Source organism: Choristoneura fumiferana, chromosome 2 (assembly GCF_025370935.1).
Source record: "Choristoneura fumiferana chromosome 2, NRCan_CFum_1, whole genome shotgun sequence".
Lineage (NCBI taxonomy): Eukaryota > Metazoa > Arthropoda > Insecta > Lepidoptera > Tortricidae > Choristoneura > Choristoneura fumiferana.
In genome coordinates this window covers 12065616-12087653 of record NC_133473.1, presented here as the reverse complement: position 1 = coordinate 12087653, position 22038 = coordinate 12065616, and the positions used below count along the sequence as shown (strand labels likewise).

Below are 22038 nucleotides of genomic sequence, written 5' to 3'. Positions count from 1 at the left end.
AGTCCGTATGTGGTATTTTAGCGTATAGACCAATTGGATGAGTTAGCTGGAAGCCATTGTAAGTATAGTATAGTTCGACAGATTGAATCGGACAAACAAGGAAGTACGACAATGGGCCACTAAAGACGGCATCAGAAATAGAGCGGGAGAAGACACTCAAAACATTTGTCTGTCTGTCTAGTATTATTTTTAATAAAATTAGCTCAGGCGTAACGTGTCTTCGAAATTCAAGAAGTGCTTTGTCGCGTTCACTTCTCTCTCTAATAAAGGATATTGAGCAAATAATATGTAGCTCTAAATAAACTTTGGTTTATTGAATAAAATAAAACCCAGTACTTACTTAAAAATAACTCGCGTCTAAGCTTCTCGATATATTCTATGGCGACTGTAGCTACACCTACATAAATAAAATAGGTACTAACTTATCAATGAGATGTCCTAGAATGCGGGGCCGAGTAGCGCGACGCAAGGTGCCACTGCTGATATGAGTCGAGCCTCTCCTCGCGTTAGTCCCGCCGATAGCATATGTACTGGCAGAAATGGAAATATGCATCCCACACCTATAACAAAGACATCAGGTAAACTTTACTAAGCACTTTATTATTTACTCACCCACTAGCTTTGCCTTTTGCATACTTTGTTGAATGCGCGCCCACATTTTAACCTTATCTATCAGTAAGTTAAGTGGAACCAACTTATTATCAAATCTTCATTGATCAATGTATGTTTTAAGCTTTAAATATGCATATGCATATGCACCAACAGTGAACACTGTTGGCCTTTTAGAGAGGCTCAGAGTCACGCAACGAGCTATGGAGAGAGCTATGCTTGGAGTTTCTTTGCGCGATAGAATCCGGAATACGGGAATTCATCCAAAGGCTACTAGAAACACAGGGAAGCTTAAAGTTCCATCTTACAGACTGGCTAAAACCAAAAAGTTGTTTCTGGGAAGTTGCATACGTTTTATAATAAAATTAATTAAACAAATACAAAATTCAGATCTATTGTCAAGAAGACATTAATATCTAAGCGTATTATAAAGTTAATGATTTATATCATGGACAGTGATATTTGGAAATAATTCCGATCCGCATTAGCGGTCACTTCAAATAGCGAACCTACTGTGTTAAAAATAAAGTTGTGTTAAATTGTTAAATACTTGTGTTCGTAGTGTGATGTATACATATCATGTAATAATATTGTAAATCTGTTTAAAAAAATATGCCTCGTTGAGTTTCTTGCCGGATTCTTCTCATTTTCCAAACCGGTGGGTAGATTTTTTTTGACATTCATAAGTGCTTGTTATAGCCTAAATTGAATTAAGATATTTTTGACTTTGAACTAAAGTCACCGACATAGCTAGAAAAATATGCAAGTTGAAGTGGCAATGGGCCACATCGCTCGAAGAACAGATAACCGTTGGGGAAGAAAAGTCCCGAATGGCGACCACGAACCGGAAGACGAAGCGTTGGCAGGCCTCCCACAAGGTGGACTGACAACATCGTGCGTGAGAGTTGCGGGAAACCGGTGGATGCATGTGGCGAGTTAACGTTCATTATTTTGTTCAGCAGTGGACGTCTTCCGGCTGATGATGATGATGATGATGATATTTAAGTATGCATGTGTAGTTATTATTTAAAAAAAATAAAGAATAACTTACACGTGCTTACAAAACGAGATTTGCTCTGAGTTATGTTCTTAGGGCTGCCAAGAAAGGTAAGTACTTCAATCTTTTCTTTTTCAATTCAAACGAAACGGTCGCAAAGCAGGTCGAGGTGAATGGTCCCTAAATCATTCGGTACCTTCGCGGAGCTCTGAGCGCTCCATAGATGGAAGCTTGCAAGTGCACTACGGCATTATTGCGAGCGACCATCCGGCCGGCCATCGCATTGTCGCCCGACCGCTTTTATTGTGAAGCGACCGAGATGGGATTGAGATTGAACCAACTGCACTGTCTACTGCACTTTGCAATTAACGAAATGGTGTTAAACGATTTACCGGCAGTTCAATGCTGTCGATTGCTGCCCATATTCATACACTCGTTTATCTACTCGGCCCGTAATTGAATAAAGACTTGGGTTATAAGCGTATGGCAGTCGTTCTATTAAAATTGACATCATCTTTATACTGAGAGATGAGACATTCATTAGATATTACACCATTCGTGAGTTTGTTTAGCCGAAGCACCTAAGTATTAAATTCTTTGTAATCGTATGATAGGTACTGCATTATTACTAAGAAGGAGGATAAATGCCAATCAGACCAGTTAGACTTCGCGATTATTTTAATATAATAAGTAGTATTTTCTCAAACATGCTCGGAAATGTATGCATTAATGTCACGAAATGGAGACATGAAGTTTCTCATTTATGGCTCCTTACCACCTCCCTACATAACTTCTTGGCCTAGTCCATGAAGTATGTATGAAAATCCATTATTGTCCGCTGCTCTAACTTTTTAAATTTGCTTACTAACATTAAGAGTCTTTGTATTGTATTGTATTGTATTAAACTGACAAAGGAAAAATTACAGACAGCCAACACCACTACTCTGTAAGCATTTGCGATATTGCGATGCGATGCGATGCGATGCATGGATGGATGGACGGATGGTTAGACGGATGGACGGATGCTTAGTCGGATGGACGAATGGACGGATGGTTGGACGAATGGACGGATGGACGGATGGTTAGACGGATGGACGGCTGGTTGGACGGATGGACGGATGGTTAGACGGATGGACGGATGGTTAGACGGATGGACGGATGGTTAGACGGATGGACGGATGGTTAGACGGATGGACGGATGGACGGACGGACGGACGGACGGATGGATGGATGGATGGATGGATACATGGATGGATGGATGGATGAAGTATTTCCTCCCATTGTGTGAGAAAAGCATTACCCAAGCCTCGGACAGAACAGGGATTGCTGGACTCGTTTTATCCTACCCCGAACTCGTCCATCAATCCCTTACTTCATGGCCTATGCAGTAATGTACTATTATGATTTTAATGTTCATAGAGGTAATAATATCGTTAAGCTAAATGCACGAGTGTGCCTACTTCAAGTATGACTGTATAGCTATTAATAGGCTGGTTTGTTACAGACCTTGCACAAAAAACTACGAGTAAATAGAGCTATGGTCCAGTTGACAACGAGTTTAATTTAAATTAATAGGCGGTAAGTCAGCAGATGATTATAAAAAGAAGATTAAAATAGAATAGTACCAGTTCTAGTACGATATGGTTGAGTTGCATATTGAATGTATCAGACAGATACTATATACTTACTAGTGAAATTAAAGATACTTTATTGCCAAATATGAAGAGTGAGTTATACTTAGTTAGTTATATTACCTGAAAGAAAACAGAAGAGTACGCATTTTAGCGTAATAAGGTTCTTGTTGACTAGTTGCTTCATCTTGCTGCTTTTTAACCGCGCGTCAGTAGTTGAAAGGATTGACGTTTGCTAACATCTTGCATCTGAAACCGGAAAACACTAATTAAAGCCAGACTATACACACCTTCTTTATTACCAAACTATACCTAGGTACCTACCTACATACATGGGACCCACTGAAAAACAGCGTTGCGGCTTGCCGCAACATTGTGCTGAGTTGGGCCGAAGTTATACCTACTATTCGCTGTCCTTTTTGTATATATAAATTTATGTTTCTCTCTCTCTACCGTCTACATAGATGTTGAATTATTAAAATTGTAACACTATTTAGCTATGTGTGTACGTAAGTACACGTATTGACGAGATAAATTAAAATAGATAGTCGAATTAAAATTACAACGGGAAATTATTAATTGCACATCAATTATAATTGCCTATCAATTTATTCTCATCATTTATATACTTTTGTACATCAATTAAATTATTTCAATACAAATAAACTACATGTTTAGCAAAATTAGTAGTGCGGATAATTCGAAAATATTACATTAAAAATACTGACTGCACAGCAAATTAATTAGATCGTGCGTGACGATACTAATTCTCATAGAAAATAACTTTTAATGTCAATTTGGCACCGGGAAATTAGGTAGGTACATTAGGAAGAAGAAGAAGAAGAGGAGCATTAGGTACAATTGCGACCGCAACGCACGAGCCGAGCGGGCGAGCGAGCTGGCTAATTTAAGCCAGAATGTAATTTACTTAATGTAAAATGTATATAAATGCTGAAAATAAATTGATAGGTTAGGTATACATTATGTTGTACTTAATAATAAATAATAGATGATATGTCAAATAAAATGCTGTTTCATTTAGGGGAAGGCTGGGGTCAATTGAAACGCGGGTCATTTGAAACAAGTCAAATAACTCCGAGACGGATAGTCTTAGCGGTGGGGTCCAGGGGCGAGGAAATCGGCAAACCTGTACAACCTGTCGGCAGAGCGCGTCGCGGCTCAAGCTCGTTTGGACAGTTTTTAGTGACCGTATTACTTTTTGACCCAAAAAGTAAGTATTTTTCATGTTAGTTATTCTTTCTTGATTAATAACCATGAGTAGTATGTTCCATTTTCCTAAACTTCTATAATCTATAAGTATTGTAGTCAAAATAAAGCGATTTGTGTAAGCCTACGGTGTTCCGTTTTTTTTTACGTAATTTAATATTTGCAGAGAGGTTGATGGGGCGATTGAAACAAAAAATTTGGTGGCAATTGAAACATGTTTCAATTTACCCTGTACCTTTTTTTGAGTATGCGATGTTTATTGTATATATTTTATTTTTTCAGATGCTCGAAACCGCAAAAAAAACTACTAATCGTGGCGAATGCTACCTGAATTTGTACAATACAACCGAAGATATTCCTTTAAACAAGCGTAAAACGCGTAGGCAAGCGGCGGAATAATATGGTGTTGATCTGATATGTCCTATACGTTTTTTCCTTTGTTAGCAATATTTGTCCATTATTTATACCTATCTTGTATTTGCCAAATTATCTTATGTAAGATTACTATTGTTAGATACCTACTAAAAAAGTGTTATTTTGTATGAGAAACTCTTATAAATTTTGATTATTAGTAATATGTTGTTTTTTTGTACTGATTTGTGGTGTGCAATAAAGGATATTTGTATTGTATTGTATTGTACTAAGTCGATCTCAATACTGAAAGAATACAGTCCTAAATGATAAGTTAGGCTGGGGTAGGTGTATTATAATTATGTTAAATTCAAAGATTGGCTTTGGTTGATATGATTCTAAAGTTATGAAGTTCTTAATGATAATTATTGTAGTAAATACATATTTTGTTCTTTTTGTTTCAACTACCCCCCACCTTTGTTTCATTTGACCCAACCCTGGGGTCATTTGTCACGTTTACCGTGATTTTATAAAATTCTTATAACTATTTATTAGTAGCTCATGAAGTCAAATCAAACTTTTCACCATATAGCTAGATAACTTGACTATAACTAACACCATTCAAGAAACCAGTTTGGTAGGAAATGAGGGTAGAATACTCAATTTTAATCAAAAATGTTCCAATTGTTTCATTTACCTATGTAAACTGCTGTGCGTTATATGAAAATAGAAGATAGATTAAAAAAAAAGAGTTACAAGTAATGATGTGCGCTATTAGCTGTGCAATAATAAAAATGCTTTACTTTAAGATAAATAGCGGTACTTACGCCACGAATATAAGTTGCGGTTTATTAAGTACGTAATATTTTGAGTGGAGTATTTTGCTGTGCAATCAGTACCTAATTTTGATGTGAATTCGGATTTTTATTGGATAAAAAAAGGTTTTTTTTTGATGTGCGATTAAATACTACCCAATCAGAACACCCGTTGTCGCGTTCAAAACTACACTAATACAAAAATAAATGTAACGATTTCGTTTTTAACCCCCGACGCTAAAAGAGGGGTGTATAAGTTTGACCATTAGGTATGGCTGTGTGATTTGCTCATTTAAATGTCATAGGTACGGAAGGACTTTAATTTATGACCCACCATGGAACCATTTCAAAGAAAAAGTCATTACCATTTTCCTTGTTAATTAATGCCATCACTATGACGTTTATTGTGAAATGGTTCCATTGCGGCTCATGAATTAAAGTCCTTGACCGTACCTACTTAAATTAAACATTTACTCGTGACTATAATTAATAAATAAAGAAATTACTGATTTATGTAAGTACATTAGCGGTCTTGCGCTTAAATCGTCACACACACACAAGCTGCTTGGCAATGTGTCTCACAGAGTACTTATACATATACCTCTATTTACACGACCACGTGCTAACATAGTAGAGGTAGTTCTATTATATATTTTGTGGTAGAGGCCACATCAAATAACAAGTTGTAAGTACTAACGTTTTAATAATGTTATGTGTTAAGAGGTTTTGTATACATATGGGCCAAATGAGGCAACGTTTGTATAGGCAAGCATATTTATAAAGATGGTTCAGTGAAATGCAGAAAAATAGTTAAAATACTGACTAACTTGATGACAGCTCTACTTATACTATTATTTCGAAATGTAATCCATTTTATTTAATGAGAGCATTTAAAAAGCAACTCGATATACGTACGTGTAACATTTGTTATATATAATAATACATTTATTTGATATAATTCATTAAATTTACTCCGAAGTTAATTTTACAGGGTTATTATTAATTATGTTTAAAATGCATTAAGTTAGGTTTAGGCTAGGGTTTTCTATACTTGAAACAATCGTAGAAAGTTTGCTTCTATAGTAAATCAAATTATATCAAATGTTAAAGCTAGTTATATCAATATTCTATCACTACACACCTGAATGGTATAGGTATAGGTGCAACAGGGTACAACAGTTGAGTACATTTATAAAATGGGAAGTTAACGTTGGTTTAATGTTAATCACCGAATCAATTTATCACTTTTTGTTTTCGAATTGAAATTGGTTTATCCATTGGTTTGTTATCACAGTACTCGATTACTCTGCAAATTGCTTACTTTTATTGCAGTGTGATAAAAAGGGTGACCTGTCGTTTTGCCGAGTTTCATTACGCAGATTTTCGTTTCGCAGATAACTATTGGCAGATTTTTCTTTTGGCCGAGCAACGTTTGGTATAATTTCATTACGCCTATTATTCGTTTCGCCGAGTAGTCGGTAGGAAGAATAGCGATAAGCAGATTTACGTTTAGCAGATTGTTTGTTTCGTAATTGTTTCAGTTAACCGAACAACTGTTCGTCGAGACACGATAAGCAGAGTTATCACATGGCATTCATATTGTTAAGTAGATTTAATGTTCAGTCGATTTTTGTTTGGTAATCTGCGTAGATAAAATCGGCCAAACGACAGGTAGGATTTTACTGAGTTGACAATGTATACTAGCTGTTATCAAAATGTAGTTAGGTGCGACGACGAGCGTCAGCGAGGAGGAGTGTTAGGTAGAATTGCGACCAACAACGCACGAGCCGAGCGAGCGAAGCGAGCGTGCCGCGGCAGCGGCCGGCGAAGTGCCAGAACCGAACTGGTTTGTTTAAACTCCAATATAAAATAAATAGAAATTATGGTCAAAAATACGTTTATTACTTGCGTTATACGTTTGAAACTTGTGAGGGTACATAAAAAAATCATAAAGAATGCGCGGTCAGCACGGCGTGTAAAAATGCCAATATAAGCCATAGTGTAATCCACACATATTCGCGGTATTGAATGCCATTCCCCATGCGAAACGAAAAGATGCGAAAAGTTGATATGCGCACTGAATAATAGTTCAACCGTTACAAAAGCGAAAGGTTGTTCGACCAATGTGCAAATGTGTAGTGATTAATAGGCTACGAATTTCTGTGAATAGTTGTTCCGCTTACTGACTCATATGCCAAGTAAATAGTCTGCTAGAGGTTGGGTTACGAAACGTTAGTCCTGCGAAAACAATACATCTGCGTACAAATTCATCGGCGTACCGTTACTCGGCGAAACGTTGTCTGCCAATCAATAATCTGCCTAAAAATAGTCGGCGAATCATTAGGTAACCGATAAAAAGATCTTAAGTGCTTTGTCACTGCGAGCCAAGCAACTAAATTGTTTATCTTCTTGCGTGGGTGTCGGAAGGCTGTATAAGAGGCGGCTTGACCCCTATTGTTATTCGATTTACATATTAAGTACTTAAGCTTACACAAAGGCTTACATAACCAATATTATGGTGATAAAGTACTCAGAGTACCTACACGCTCACGTATTCTATTTACAATGTATCGGGCAGCTGTTTCTTTTTTAGGTTAGCCCTTATAGTTTCGCCATCGCCGGTGCTGTCTGTCTGTCCGTCTCTCCGCGTCTTTTGCTCAGGGACTATCAATGGTAGAAAGCTGTAATTTTGCACGAATATATATGTAAACTATGCCGACAAAATGGTACAATAAATATTTAAAAAAAAATTTTTTTAGTGTACCTCCCATAGACGTAGAGTGGGGGTATTTTGTTATTCTCATCCAACCTTGTAGTGTGGGGTATCATTGGACAGGTCTTTTAGGAGGGTTGCCAGAAGATTTTTCGATCCAGTGATGTGTTTGCAAAATATTCAACTTTAAAGTGCATATTTTTATTAACATCAGCGTCCCCCGTCCCCCCCCGGGTTGAACATGTTGGGTGGAACATTTTGAAAAAAATCGGGATGGTAGTAACTAAGTATACTTATCGAAAATAACAAAAAAAAGAAAATAGGAAAATTATAATACCTAAGATTGCTTGAGAATTATTAGTAGTTTAACAATAAATAGCAACCTAAGGTATAAAATACATATACCTAAACTTGGAAGACCGCACACAATACGCACACAATACGAAATCCTTAGAAAAATATTAAAATACATATTTGATTTTTTTCGTAATGACTACGGAACCCTATCTTGGAAGTGTGCATACCCTCTTAGCCGTTTTTTATAAAGCTAACATAGTGTTATATTAGAAATATAATCCGTCACAAATATTTATTTACATTCATAAGTATACAATGGCCCTTCCAGCCGGATGGTTAAATTATTGCATTGGTAAACTTTTATTGAGACTACAATAAATGCAGTTTAAAGACGATTAATATTTAGCACTTTAAACAGCTTAAATACTCGTAAGTGCGTATTTTTTTGTAGAATCGTCTCTTTATATTGTGTCTATTTAGCATTTAGCCTGGCATACCTCACCCTACGCAATAATTATCTTGTTATTCGTTACCTACGCGTTTACTTCATAAAGAAACGAATAAAGCTAATCTTACACCCGTATTTATAAAGAAGTAAAGGCCATTACTTGAGTAAAAGTAATTACTCAAGTAACGATTTTTATTCTATAGTTGAGCTATTGCTTGAAAATTGAACTGTCAAATGTTAGATTTCTCAGCCAAGTAACAGTCACCATTTTCTTTACTTAAGCATTTTCTGTTACTTACGACGCTTGTCATGATTGTCATTCTCGCGGGAAAAATGGAATCTTTGGACAGAGTCGAAGAAACTTTTGCCGTTGTTGACCGTTTCGATAATGATTTCTTTGCGGAAATAGAGATTAGAAAACCCAAAATTTACCGTCGTGATGTGGATCCATTGCATGATTATACAGAAGAATTTTTCAAAATGAGGTTTCGATTTTCCAAAAGCACAGTGATGCATGTGATTTTGCCAAGAGTTATTGACTCCTTGCAATCGGAGACCCAAAGAGGGCTTCCTATAAGTCCACTGTGTCAGTTGCTAACAGCCTTACGTTTTTATGCCACTGGCACCTTCCAGATTGTACACGGAGACATGATGCATATTTCTCAATCGACGGTGTGTTATATAGTAAAGAGGGTTAGTCGAGCATTGGCCTTGCTAATGCCCGAGTTTATAAAGTTCCCTGCAAATTTGAGGAAAACAAAGGAAGAATTCGAAAAGCTCGGTTGTGTAGGCAGAGCACCTGGATTGAAAAATATTGTGGGAGCAATCGATTGCACACACATTAAAATCAAGAAGCCTAGAGGCATTGTTCATACAGAACAGTATAGGAACAGAAAAGGTTATTTTTCATTAAATGTCCAAGTAGTTGGGGGGCCGAATTTAATGATACATGATATAGTAGTTCGTTGGGCAGGCAGTACACATGATAGCCGAATCTTTCGAAACTCACGATTAAATATGAGATTATGCAATAACGAAATTGACGGGACATTACTTGCAGATGGAGGATACCCTTGCACCAGATATTTATTGACTCCAATTTCAAATCCCACGACTCCACAAGAGGAAAGATATAATAGGGTGCAAATAAAAGCAAGAAATTCAGTGGAACGTTTATTTGGAGTGTGGAAAAGACGTTTCCCATGCTTACAAATCGGTTTAGCGACCAAACTGTCAACAACAGCCAATATCATAGTGGCCTGTGCAGTGCTTCACAACATAGCAGTGGAAGTCAATGACGGTTTTGAAGATGATGACGACACAGTGTACAATAATGCTCAGCCTAGCACAATTGGTACCACAACAGGGACAACAAGTGATGGTTTGGTACTTCGTGCGAACATAATTTCACGCTATTATACGTTTTAAGGAAACAACCTACTTTTTTTTTAATCCGTTAATGTACCCCACTGCTGGGCAAAGACCTCCCCTTGTTTCTAGCAGACATGATCAGCCTAGTCCCACTTAAACTTAGCGCTAGAATTTCGATTTCGATGAAATTTGGAATGTAGATGTCGGCGGCCGATCGTAAAATCCGCCAATTCACGTAATTCCTAGGCATATCGTGAAATGGCGCCATTATGAAAAAATTGAACCAACTACAAAAAACCATGAAAATAAATTTCTACCAGTCTGAAGTCGGTGGCAGCAGGAATGGACCTATAGTCGTCTACCTCACCTACGCAGTATATATTGAGCTTCAATCACTCCTGCTGGCTCGTGCTGAGGCACTGACTTCACTGGTAGAAAATGATTTTCAAGTTTATTGTAGTCGGTTTTATTTATTGTAAAAAAAAAATACACTCATTTTTACTTTTTTATTAATAAATTTCTTTTTCATGATATGCTTCTAATGCACTTTTTATCTATTTATTACAAATAATTTATTTCTTCTCTAAATTTTCTAATTCCTTCATTTTAATTTGCAATTCTAATTTAAAATATTTCTCTTTATGTTCTCGCTCTAACAATTTTATCTTCATTTCCTCTTCATGTAGACATTGTTTAAACTCCAATTCTTCCTCCAATATTTTACATTTTAAGTCATCTATTTTATTTGTTTTAATATTTTCATAATTTTTCTTCACAGGGGTTTTGAAATTGACAGGTTTTTGTTCTTCCACTTTGTTTTGGGTAACTGGTGTTGCTGGTGTTGCTTTTGCTGTTTTGCTCCAAGCCTCATTATTGTTATCCCCTAGTATGACTACAGTCCCTGAAAACCAGAAAAAGAGTAAATTAATTCCGAATTAATGCGAAGCAATTCAATGGTGCGTGTGAAGTTCCCAATCCGCACTGGGCCTGCATGGGAACTGTGGCCCAAGCCCTCTTGTTCTGAGAGGAGGCCTGTGCCCAGCAGTGGGACGTATATAGGCTGGGATGGGATGGATGGATGCCCTACGGCATGCATGCCCTACGGCATGCATTCAGTAGGCAGCAGGGTAGCTAGTGCTAGTGTTGGTGGCGCGCTACTGCGGCACAAACTACCAACTGCCTACCCTCGAATCGACCCAATGCACGCCAATGTGTATCAATTTTTTTTTATTATAAATAGGCCAGCGTTTGACCATAATCACACTTGATGGTAACCGAATACGTGGAATAAGAAGTTTTTAATTTTATACCAAACATAATATATCTTACCATCAATGTCGCTATCAATGTCAACTCCAATATTAGTGAGGATATTTTTATCGATATCCATGACCTTTGTATCTATTGGATCCATCTCCATAATGGATGGCCCACCTCCTGTTAAGTGGCGGATATTTTCTCTTGTTTTCGACTCCCTTGCTTTTGCCTTCATGTTGTACCATAACTTTGTTAATTGTTTAGTAGACGCCTGAAACAGTAGCTCATATTATAACAGTTCATAAAAATACCATGCTATACCTACATACTTTAAACTTTAGATAATTTAAAGACTTCTATCTATTCAATACAGTACCTACTAAATTCATTGGACTTACCTTTTGAGTAACAATAGAGGACTCATTAAATTCGTTTAATATTCTCTCCCATGTTTGCTTCTTTTTTAAAGCACTAGTTGCATTTGTTTGTTTGCTGGTCAGAATAGCATCATACTTTTGTATGATATTTAGAAATAACTCCTTTTCCAGACACGAGAATGTTTTTTTTCTATCTACATCAGTCATTGTTAATTAAACCAATTATTACGACGGGTAAAGATTGAATTTGAACAATTCAACTCGCCAACGACAATTTTTTGACACAATGGCAAACTGCAATACAAATATTTCACATAATCCTACTTAATTAAAACACACATGTCAGTAAATTAGGTAAGGCTAAAAAGTAAACATTTAAATTGATTAGGGTTATATCGTGTCAAACGTTTTATTTTTGCAAATTGTGGTTTAATATTCAGAGAAAGTAAAATAATTAAAATGTATCTCTTACAATAAAAAATATCTTTTAAAACAGTCATTTTATCAGAAATATGGGTTAAAAATAAAATTAGACGTATTAATTCCAGTTTTTGCTAAAAAATCAAGACCTCATATTTGTCTTTTAATGAAACGAAACGCAGTAACGAAATGTTGCCAGAGAAAAACTATCATCAAACATAGAGTCTTACTTAAGCAATTGCTTAGGTAAGTAATGTTTGTTACTTAACTATAGAATAAGATATTGTACTGAAGAATTCTATCATCAAGTAATAACTCAATGAAGAAATTACTTAGTAACAAGTAATGACTCGTTTATAAATACGGGTATTAGACATGCGACCATTACGCGGACTCATACAATTAGATAGGCACCGAAATTACAACACCCAGATATTTGGGGTCAGTCGGTATAATTATAATCACAGAATGTTTAGCGTTCTCGTCTTTGGCGGCAGCTCTTTAATAATCGGGTATCGCCCACTGTATCTGGTTACATCCGAGTAACATAAACATTAGGACGAACCAAGATGACTTTCACGTTAATAGAATTTGTAGCGAAGACGATCCGCATCTCGAACACAATGCTCACACGCCACTTACACACTTCCTATGATAAACTGCATAATGAAACTGTAGCCTTTGTGTATAATAGTCAAAGACTATAGCCGACTGACTATATTCAAACTACATAAAACATACCTAATTTGTGAAATTCGTTCGTATTCCTGACCGTATCTTTATAGTACTGTACTCTTAGTGTAAGTTTTCGGTTACAAAATACGTCTCAATCGCGTTCGCGTTAAAATCTTAATTATATGGAAACACGAACAGCGCCTCTAGCGGAACGTTTGCGATGTTCGTGTTTCCATACAAATTGAGATTTTAACGCGAACGCGATCGATACGTATTTTGTAACCGAAAACTTACACTATAAGGGTACTGACTGACGAGAAAATCGTTTCAAAGTACATTCACGGTGGTAATAGTAAAAGCTTAGCCATACTTATTCTTTAACCGCTAGATGTAAAAACCTTATCATTTGTTTTATTACAATGGTTCCCTAATTTCATCCTTTTCTTATTGTGTTTTCCATAGGACAAATCGGTATAGTATAGTACGGATTAACATAATCTAACATAATCGAAACATAATCATCATAATCTTCGGGACCTTGCCTAAGGGGCACTCTTTAAGTAGGTAATTTGTTTTAGTTTTCATTTTTATTTTATGTATGTTTTTCAAGCTTTTTGTTTCACCTGTCCCGTTGTCTCTCTATCTGTCTGTCTGTCTGTCGGTCTGTCTATCTGTCTGTAGTCAAATCTTGCAAGTTAAATTTGATCAACTTCAGATCAGATTCAAACTTCAGGTCAGATTGACTTGAAATTTAGCATACTTATGTAACAATACAATAATCTAGTAGTGACATCCTGGTACTCCAGCCAGGATCGTCTCCGCAGGACGGAACTCTTCAACGGTTAACTTGAAATTTGATATGCAAATGTAGTTTGGGTGACAGCGCAAGTACAGTCAACAAAAAGTACAGTCAGCAAAAAAAGCTTGTATTAAAAATGATTTTTTTATGGTTAGGTTAATTAAGTCTAGTATAGTTTTTTTTGGTTTTGACGCTTTGTACCAGATTCGAAAAACGCCAGATTCGCATAATGCCAGATTTTCAAATTCGCAGTATACCAGATTCGCAGAATTCCAGATTCGCACGATGCCAGATTTCAGATTCGTAGAATGCCAGATTAGCATATTAGTACGAAATTCGCAGAACGTCAGATGCGCAGAACGTCAAATTCGCCGAATGCCGCAGATTCGTGCAATCATCAACCCGGCCTTTAAACGTCCCACTGCTGGGCACAGGCCACCTCTCGAATGAGCAGGTTGCTTGAGGTTTCCTCACGATTTTTCCTTTACCGTAAAGCTCGTGGTAAATTTCATATAATATATATAGAAAAACATCGTGAGTTTCTTGCACAAATCTACGAAGCAATTCAATGGTGTGTGTGAAGTTCCCGATCCGCACTGGGCCGCGTGGGAAGTACGGCCCTAGCCCTCTCATTCCGAGAGGAGGCCTGTGCCAGCAGTGGGACGTTTATAGGCTGGGTTGATGATTTTACGAATCTGGCATTCTGCGAATTTGAAATCTGGCATCGTGCGAATCTGCATTATGCTAATCTGGTATACTGCGTATCTGAAAATCTGGCGTTTTTAAGAGTCCGCAGCAAGCTTGATTCTCCATACAAATCGTAGTTACGTCCTTATTTTAAAATAACAAGTAGCATCATCATGATTTTTTGTAAATACAATGAGATAAGGCATATCTAGGCCTGAAATTAGTTTATGACTCTTGAAATGGTATTACAAAGAAAATAGAACGAGTACAAGTTTTGCATTTTAAGAGCCAAAAACCCTGTGCAGTTCGGTTAAATACTACGGCCAAAATATAGTTCAGATTGAAGTCAAAACCTATTTCCGGCATCGACTAAACTATGTAGTTTCATAAGAAAAAGCATTTTTCCGAAATGATTTTGTGGTTTTCAAATGAGAACGAAACTACGAAAATCAGTAAAAAAACTATACATTTTTTATGCGAATCTGCAGCGAATCACTCTAGCGCGGGGGAACGGTACGGGGGAGGGCGGTACGCGCCGCCCTTTGTCCTTGGTTTACGCTGGCCCTGCGTGTGCGTGCGTCGCTCGTTAGTAGTGACTCGTCAGCTGTGCGCGAGAGTTACGTAATATTATTTTGGTGAATTCTCTTCGTATCATAAACGCGATCTAACTACTTACGACTTGGACTGATAACGGATTTGATATTTCTTGGTGATACTGGTGGTGTGTGTGCACATACTGTTCGACGACCTTGGCTTTCTTATATGGACTTTGCATTTTTATGTTACAAAAATGGATAAACAGGGTAAGTACCTACCTAGATGCATTTTAGTCAATATTACCAAGTACTTATAAAAAATGGGTCCATATATCGGCTCGCATACTGACAAACGATGATTTGGACAAAAAATAATTATGGTTTTACTAGAAAAGAGAAAAGAGTACCTATGCGAACTATGGCGCTCCCATAAAAAATAATTATTAATGTTCTTGTTTCCAGAAGTGAAAAGATCATCGAAGACAAGATTATGGTTATCGGCTCGTAGGAAAAAAAAAGGACCGGCTCGTCATAAAAAAGAAAACATTAATCCTAATAGGTAAGTTATAACTAGGACAGTAGCGTAAGATTTTTCTTCCTTGTCCTCTATTACAAGCTTTTATTTAGTTTCACCTGTCCCGATATTTGTCTGTAATCAAATCTTGCATTCGACCAACTTCTAGCAGTCGGATTGACTTGAAATTTTGCATAATTATGTAAATTGCGTGACAATACAATAATCTGGTAGCTGACATCCTGGTAGTCCGGCCAGAATCGTCTCCGAAGGACGGAACTCTTCAACTGTTACAATGTTATCGACTTGTTTTTGGTATAGGTACAAAATAAATGTAGTTTGGGTAACAATGCTAGTAAAGTCGACAAAAAGTACAGTCAGCAAAAAAGCTTGTATTAAAAATGAATTTTCGTACTCGTACCTTTATTTATTATTTTTGTACGACGTAGGTACACCACACAAACTTGTTATTTCACTTATACAGGTCATAGCACTGTAATAGCACATTGTGTATTAGGGCGGTAAGTAAGGTATTACGAACGAAGTATTACCTCTGGTAGTCTCTGTTATTACTTTGACTAATGGCGACTGACGTCATTTCACCATGTATGTATTTTTCACATGTGCAGTACGCTTGGCACCGGAGAGCATGCCAGTGAGCAGTCTGATAGTGATAACAATACCGATCCTCCACCTCAACCTCTAAATTTAAGCAGGTTAGTGTTTTTATTATTATTTTTACTAGTTTACAATCTTTTATTTAACTTGCAATGTATGTACCTATGTACTCGTATGTATGTATGTGAGGCTCAAATCCTGCGAGTTGAATTTGACTCAGTTTCAGTGGTCGAATTGACTTGAAATTTGGTATACTTATGTGAATTGCGTGACAATACAATAATCTGGTAGCTGACATCCTGGTAGTCCGGCCAGGATCGTCTCCGCAGGACGGAATTCTTCAACGGTTAATGGCATCGACTTGAAATTTCGTATGATGTAGTTTAATAGGTAACAATGCTAGTAAAGTCGACAAAAAGTACAGTCAGCAAAAAAAAAAGCTTGAACAGATTTTTTTTTTTACCAAAAACTTATTTCACAGCTACTTACGTTTTTCACTTGTAGTTTTATTTTCGCTCTTGACTGCAACTGCACTGAGACTAGTACCTACTCGTACCTATATTGACACGGCTATTAAAGATGATTTCAGTTTATTATCTTGATCGATGTACACCGCACTTCTGTTATTTCACTTATACAGGTCATAGCACTATAATATCCCATTGTTCATTAAGGGCGATAAGTAAGGTATTACGAACGAAGTATTACCTCTGGTAGTCTCTGTTATTACTTTGACTAATGGCGACTGACGTCATTTCACTATGTATGTATTTTTTACATGTGCAGTACGCTTGGCACCGGAGAGCATGCCAGTGAGCAGTCTGATAGTGATAACAATACCGATCCTCCGCCTCAATTTCAAAATTTTAGCAGGTTGGTGTTTTTATTATTATTTTTACAAGCTTTTACCTTGCAATAGTTGCAATGTATGTACCTATGAATGTATGTGCAGGTAAAATCTTGCGAGTTGAATTTGACCCACTTCTTCCACATTTGGTACGGAAAAGTAGTTTGGATGAAAATGCAAGTACAGTCAGCAAAAAGCTTGTATTAAAAATGTAGTCGCGCGCACAATATGGCACCGAAAATCGAAACGTATTTTTTGCATAGCGTCACCGGCGTTAGAAGTTTTCTGTAGTAGTGTACGCCTCATAATGCAGTATCAAATATTTTTATTTCACCGTATACTCTGATTTAACCTTGCATGGTATAAATATAACGTAACTTTTTTTTTTCCTTTCAGAAATTTGAGTCCGAGTACTCCGTCCTCGACACCATCATTACAAATTGAACTTGATCATGATAGCAATGAGGAAGTCGTACGTAAAATGACAGGTCGACGAATTTTCAATGTTCAATATTTATTTGAACAAATGAAGGCTGTGGATCATAGTCCATTTAATTGCAGCTTTAAAGATATGGATTTTGTGAAGGAGTCGAGAATCGGATTCCAGTCAACTTTTCTTTTCAAATGCAAAATGTGTGGCAAAAAAGAAGCATTTAATAATGAAAAACTAGAGTCTAAAATTAATAAAAATGTTGTTCAAGCAGTCGTATGTTCGGGTAGTGGCTTTTCCCAATTAGATGAGCTTTGCGCTCATTTAGATATGCCATGTATAGCGGAGAAAACATTTGGGAAAGAGAATTTGTTGCTTGGGGATGTTTTAAAAGATATCTCTTTGAAGAGCATGTTTGAGGCAGGACTCGAAGAAAAACAAATGGCAATTGAAAAAGGAAACGTAGACGCTGATGGCGTTCCCTACATCACAGTAGTAGCGGACGCATCGTGGGGAAAAAGATCATATCGTACCAGCAATTATAATTCATTATCCGGGGTAGCGTGCATTATTGGGTATGAAACTAAAAAGGTTCTCTTTTTAGGAATACGGAATTCTTATTGCTCTGTATGCGCTGTTGCAAGTAATAAAAAGATTGAGGTCAAGAAACATAAATGTTTTAAAAACTGGTCTGGTAGCTCCACAGCAATGGAAGCCGACGGTGTAGTAGAAGGTTTTAAATGCAGCATAAATATGCATGGCTTGAAATACACCAAACTTATTGGTGATGGCGATAGCAGTGTCATGAGTGCTTTAAACGAAGCATTGCCATATGGCCACTCCACTGCTATACACAAAATAGAATGCAGTAATCATTTATTACGAAATTATTGCACTAAATTGAGAAATTTGACAAAAAAAACTGAAAATAAACAAGGACCTGTCCCTATTATCATGAGGAAATGCCTAAATGATAACATATTGCGACTACGAAAGGCAATTAAAGGAGCAATAGACTTTTCTTCGAAAATGGAAGGGAAAACTTTTACTGAGAAAGTAAATGAATTAAAAAAAGACCTACGAAACGGGCCTTGCCACGTTTTTGGTGAGCATGCCAACTGCAAAACATATTTTTGTAATGGCCCGAAACCAGGCGAAGAAAACTTCATAGGCCAAATGAAAGATTGTGGCTTGTGGTATGACATATACACCGCTATAAGTCCTATTTTAAACAATGCCGAAAGTCTCCTTATGGGGCAAACAAACAATATTGTTGAGCAGTTTAATGCACTAATCGCAAAATTTATAGGAGGCAAACGAATAAATTACTCCCTTCGTGGATCTTATGAGTCCCGTTGCTACGCAGCTGCTACAAAAAGAAACACCGGGAGTCTTGTAGCAACCATGAGTAAAGTATTAACAAAAAATGAAGAACTGGGGACTTACACGCAGAAGTATGAGAAGAGGCAGGCAGAAAAGGCGAAAAGAAAATCAAGCCAAGACAAAAAATCAAAACGAAGAAAACGTATCGCAGGACCCGATGAACATTACGGTGATATCGAAAAAGAACCAGATATGGAAGTTGAGCACTACGAAAAAAGAAAACAAGCACTCTTAGCAGACTTTTCAAAAAGTAAAATAGAACTTGAAAATATCCAAAAAGATACCGTTGGGCAGGCAACGAACCCTGAATGGATCAAACAACGAAAAATACGCCTTACTGCGTCAGTGTTTGGTCAAATATGTAAGAGAAGAGCTGCCACGTCGTGTAAAAATATTATAAAAACACTCTTATATAGCAATTTTAAAGGTAGCGATGCTACTAGATACGGCAATGAGAATGAGCCCATCGCTTTAAAAGAGACTGAAGCTGCACTAGGAGTGCAAGTATCACCTTGTGGGTTATACATCCTCGAGGAACACCAGTATTTAGGCGCGAGTCCCGACGGAGTCATAGACGAAGAAACAATTGTGGAGATCAAATGCCCAGCTTCGGCGGCAAATATGACGCCAACAGAAGCTATTTTAAAGAAAAAAATTACTTTCTGTGTGTTGGACGAAAGTGATCCTCAGAAAATAAAACTGAAGCAAAATCACAACTACTTTTATCAAGTACAAGGTCAGTTAAATATTACAAAAAAAAGATACTGTATCTTCGTGGTGTGGACTCCAAAAGGCATATTATTCGAAAAAATCGAAAAGGATACAGGATTCTGGGAGAGCATATTAAATAAATTGAGAAAATTTTACATGGAATGCATACTACCTGAAATTATAGATCCGCGTCTACCTAGAAAGTTACCGATACGAGAGAGTTCTTAAAAATAAGCGAATTTTCATACTTGTATGTATTAAAAAATAAAACACAATATTGTATGACTTTTTTTATTTTATTCAATACACCCAATCTTCAATGTGTCCAATCAAGTTGATGTTGTAGTCTATAGATATTATACTTTTCACTTCTCATGCTCGTAAAGTTCGTTTTTATGCTGAGATTAAGCGACATAAAATGACTTTTTATGCTCTAGTGCATAAAATAAAATCTTTGTCTAAGACCAAGCTAATCAGGTGTCAACCAGCCACAAACAGAAAGTTTTTAACTTTTTTATTTATTTATATAAAACTAAAATTAACCAAATCAATCAAAATAAATCAATAAAATAAAAAAATAGAATTATGTATATAGTAATTCATGAAAAATAAAAGAAACATAGTAAGTGAACCATTGTTTCCACTGTTGCTATTTCCTCGAATTAATCGAAGTAAAAAGCAGTGTAAAACTCGAGCATTAAACCCATTTTTCCCTCGACGTGTCTATCCACCCTCGCCGTACCGGAACGAACGTCTTAAAATCGTAAACGTCGTAAAATGGCTCGTTTTATGCTCTTGTTGTACAATCGACTATTTCACTTCTCATGCTCGTAAAGTGCGTGTTCATGCTGCATCTAGGCAACATACAATAACTTTTTATGCTCTAGTGCATAAAGTAGAATCTTCGTCTAAGGTCAAGGCAATCAAGGTGTGAAACCACAAACAAAAGAGTTTCTACATATTTTTTTATTTTTTTACACCTAAAAATCAATCAAATCGATGAAAATAAATCAATAAAACTAATATAGTAAAGCATGAAAAATAAAAGGTACAAATACTGGCAATACTGGCGACGTAAAATTGTGTACTCACCATGGGCAGTAAAAAAGTTTTACAGCGTAATGTGTAGTGTAATGTACATTTACGTTTTTGGAACGCCAAATAATATCCTAGCCGGTAGCTGCCCTCCCGCGCTGTATATATTATAATCTTGGTCTGGAGATGTTCTACTGTTATATTCTACTTAGATACTGCAATAATTTCACCATTGTATGAAGATATTTTACTGCAATATTGTTACTGTGACATGTCTCTAGCTCCGCCTTCCCGCTAGCGCGCTCTTGCTTTCTTTCTAGCGCCCTGTCTTACTCTAGGTGAAACAACAACATTTTAAAGCGTTAGCGCGTGATCTCAACGCGGAGTTGAGCGCTACTTGCTGCGGACTCTTAAAATCTGGTACAAAGCCTCAAAACCGTCCATCTATGTCATCTCACACTGCGAACTGCGTAGCTTAGGTAGAAAAGGGGCTCTGCTAACATTGAAAATTTTATCTACAAAGCACCCTCGATATACGAATCCGACTCGCACTTGGCCGGCCTTTTTTCAATTTTTTTAAAAACAAAAATTAAAAATATATATATATACTTAGTCATTTTTAGCTGTCTTAGATTAATTATTTTTGTTCTTTTTTTATATTACGTGTGTTACCTGTAAATAATAAATTATTACCTACATTGTTTCGTTTACCTGGGTACTAAGAACACTTGCAATTTCATATTATAAATTAAAATAGCGCGTGACTGTACTCAAGCACTTTAGGTAACTTAACGTAAATATGTTTTTATAGGTATACCGAAACATGAAAGTGATATCATTGAAAATAATAATACAGACATTGTATAAATATTCATATTTTGTATTCGATGAAATGTACCTGTGTTGGAATGGAAACCAACTCTCTGACGGTTGCATACAACAAATGACAGTGATCAGCCTACCGTGACGAACCGGCATGAGGGGTACCCATCTATACACAAACATCTACATTTATACAACAAAGATAACTTCTGCGCACGTCTTTCTAAACGTTTGTATTACCCTTCACTTTCTCTGTTACCAAATAAAACAAGATTTTTAAAAGTTCATTTGAAAAATCCATGCACTATGCAAAACCTGTTATGTCTCACAATCTCAACCAGCTCGACACTTAACATTACACGATCAATAACCTGTTGAATGGGAACAAAATCGATAAGGAAGTTAAAGTAGAACATTTCTATTAAGCCGGAGTTAATAGAGAGCCGCAGAATAATTAACTTAAATTAA

The 22038-nt window shown here is 36.6% G+C and overlaps 2 protein-coding genes across 3 annotated transcripts; one reads left to right on the top strand and one right to left on the bottom strand.

Annotated features, from left to right (window-relative positions):
* Positions 1–10999: 10999 nt before the first annotated feature.
* On the bottom strand, positions 11000–12881 carry LOC141445523 (uncharacterized). The gene is made up of 3 exons (XM_074111357.1): positions 12115–12881; positions 11789–11987; positions 11000–11360 (listed from the first exon to the last, which is right to left on the bottom strand). Exons 1-3 carry the CDS (start codon positions 12298–12300, stop codon positions 11032–11034), a joined length of 714 nt encoding a protein of 237 aa, XP_073967458.1. The 5' UTR covers positions 12301–12881; the 3' UTR covers positions 11000–11031.
* Positions 12882–14773: 1892 nt separating this feature from the next.
* Positions 14774–19999, top strand: LOC141443730 (uncharacterized). Of its 2 annotated transcripts, XM_074109090.1 has the most exons (5): positions 14774–15477; positions 15673–15769; positions 16354–16440; positions 17129–17215; positions 17586–19999. In XM_074109090.1, exons 1-5 carry the CDS (start codon positions 15465–15467, stop codon positions 19939–19941), a joined length of 2640 nt encoding a protein of 879 aa, XP_073965191.1. In that variant the 5' UTR covers positions 14774–15464; the 3' UTR covers positions 19942–19999. The 2 variants fall into 2 exon arrangements, with proteins under 2 accessions (XP_073965191.1, XP_073965183.1); XM_074109082.1 differs by lacking the exon at positions 14774–15477 and having other exon boundaries at positions 15489–15769.
* Positions 20000–22038: the final 2039 nt, after the last annotated feature.

What these genes read in the sequence shown, in the direction of transcription:
- LOC141445523 (XM_074111357.1), bottom strand. Translation starts at nt 12,300, where the DNA reads ATGACTGATGTAGATAGAAAAAAAACATTCTCGTGTCTGGAAAAGGAG. An exon ending in CCTCTATTGTTACTCAAAAG is followed by an intron (nt 11,988 to 12,114) that starts GTAAGTCCAATG and finishes CTACTGTTTCAG; the next exon opens with GCGTCTACTAAACAATTAAC. An exon ending in CATTGATAGCGACATTGATG is followed by an intron (nt 11,361 to 11,788) that starts GTAAGATATATT and finishes TCTGGTTTTCAG; the next exon opens with GGACTGTAGTCATACTAGGG.
- LOC141443730 (XM_074109082.1), top strand. Translation starts at nt 15,657, where the DNA reads ATGTTCTTGTTTCCAGAAGTGAAAAGATCATCGAAGACAAGATTATGG. An exon ending in CAACCTCTAAATTTAAGCAG is followed by an intron (nt 16,441 to 17,128) that starts GTTAGTGTTTTT and finishes TTACATGTGCAG; the next exon opens with TACGCTTGGCACCGGAGAGC. An exon ending in CAATTTCAAAATTTTAGCAG is followed by an intron (nt 17,216 to 17,585) that starts GTTGGTGTTTTT and finishes TTTTCCTTTCAG; the next exon opens with AAATTTGAGTCCGAGTACTC.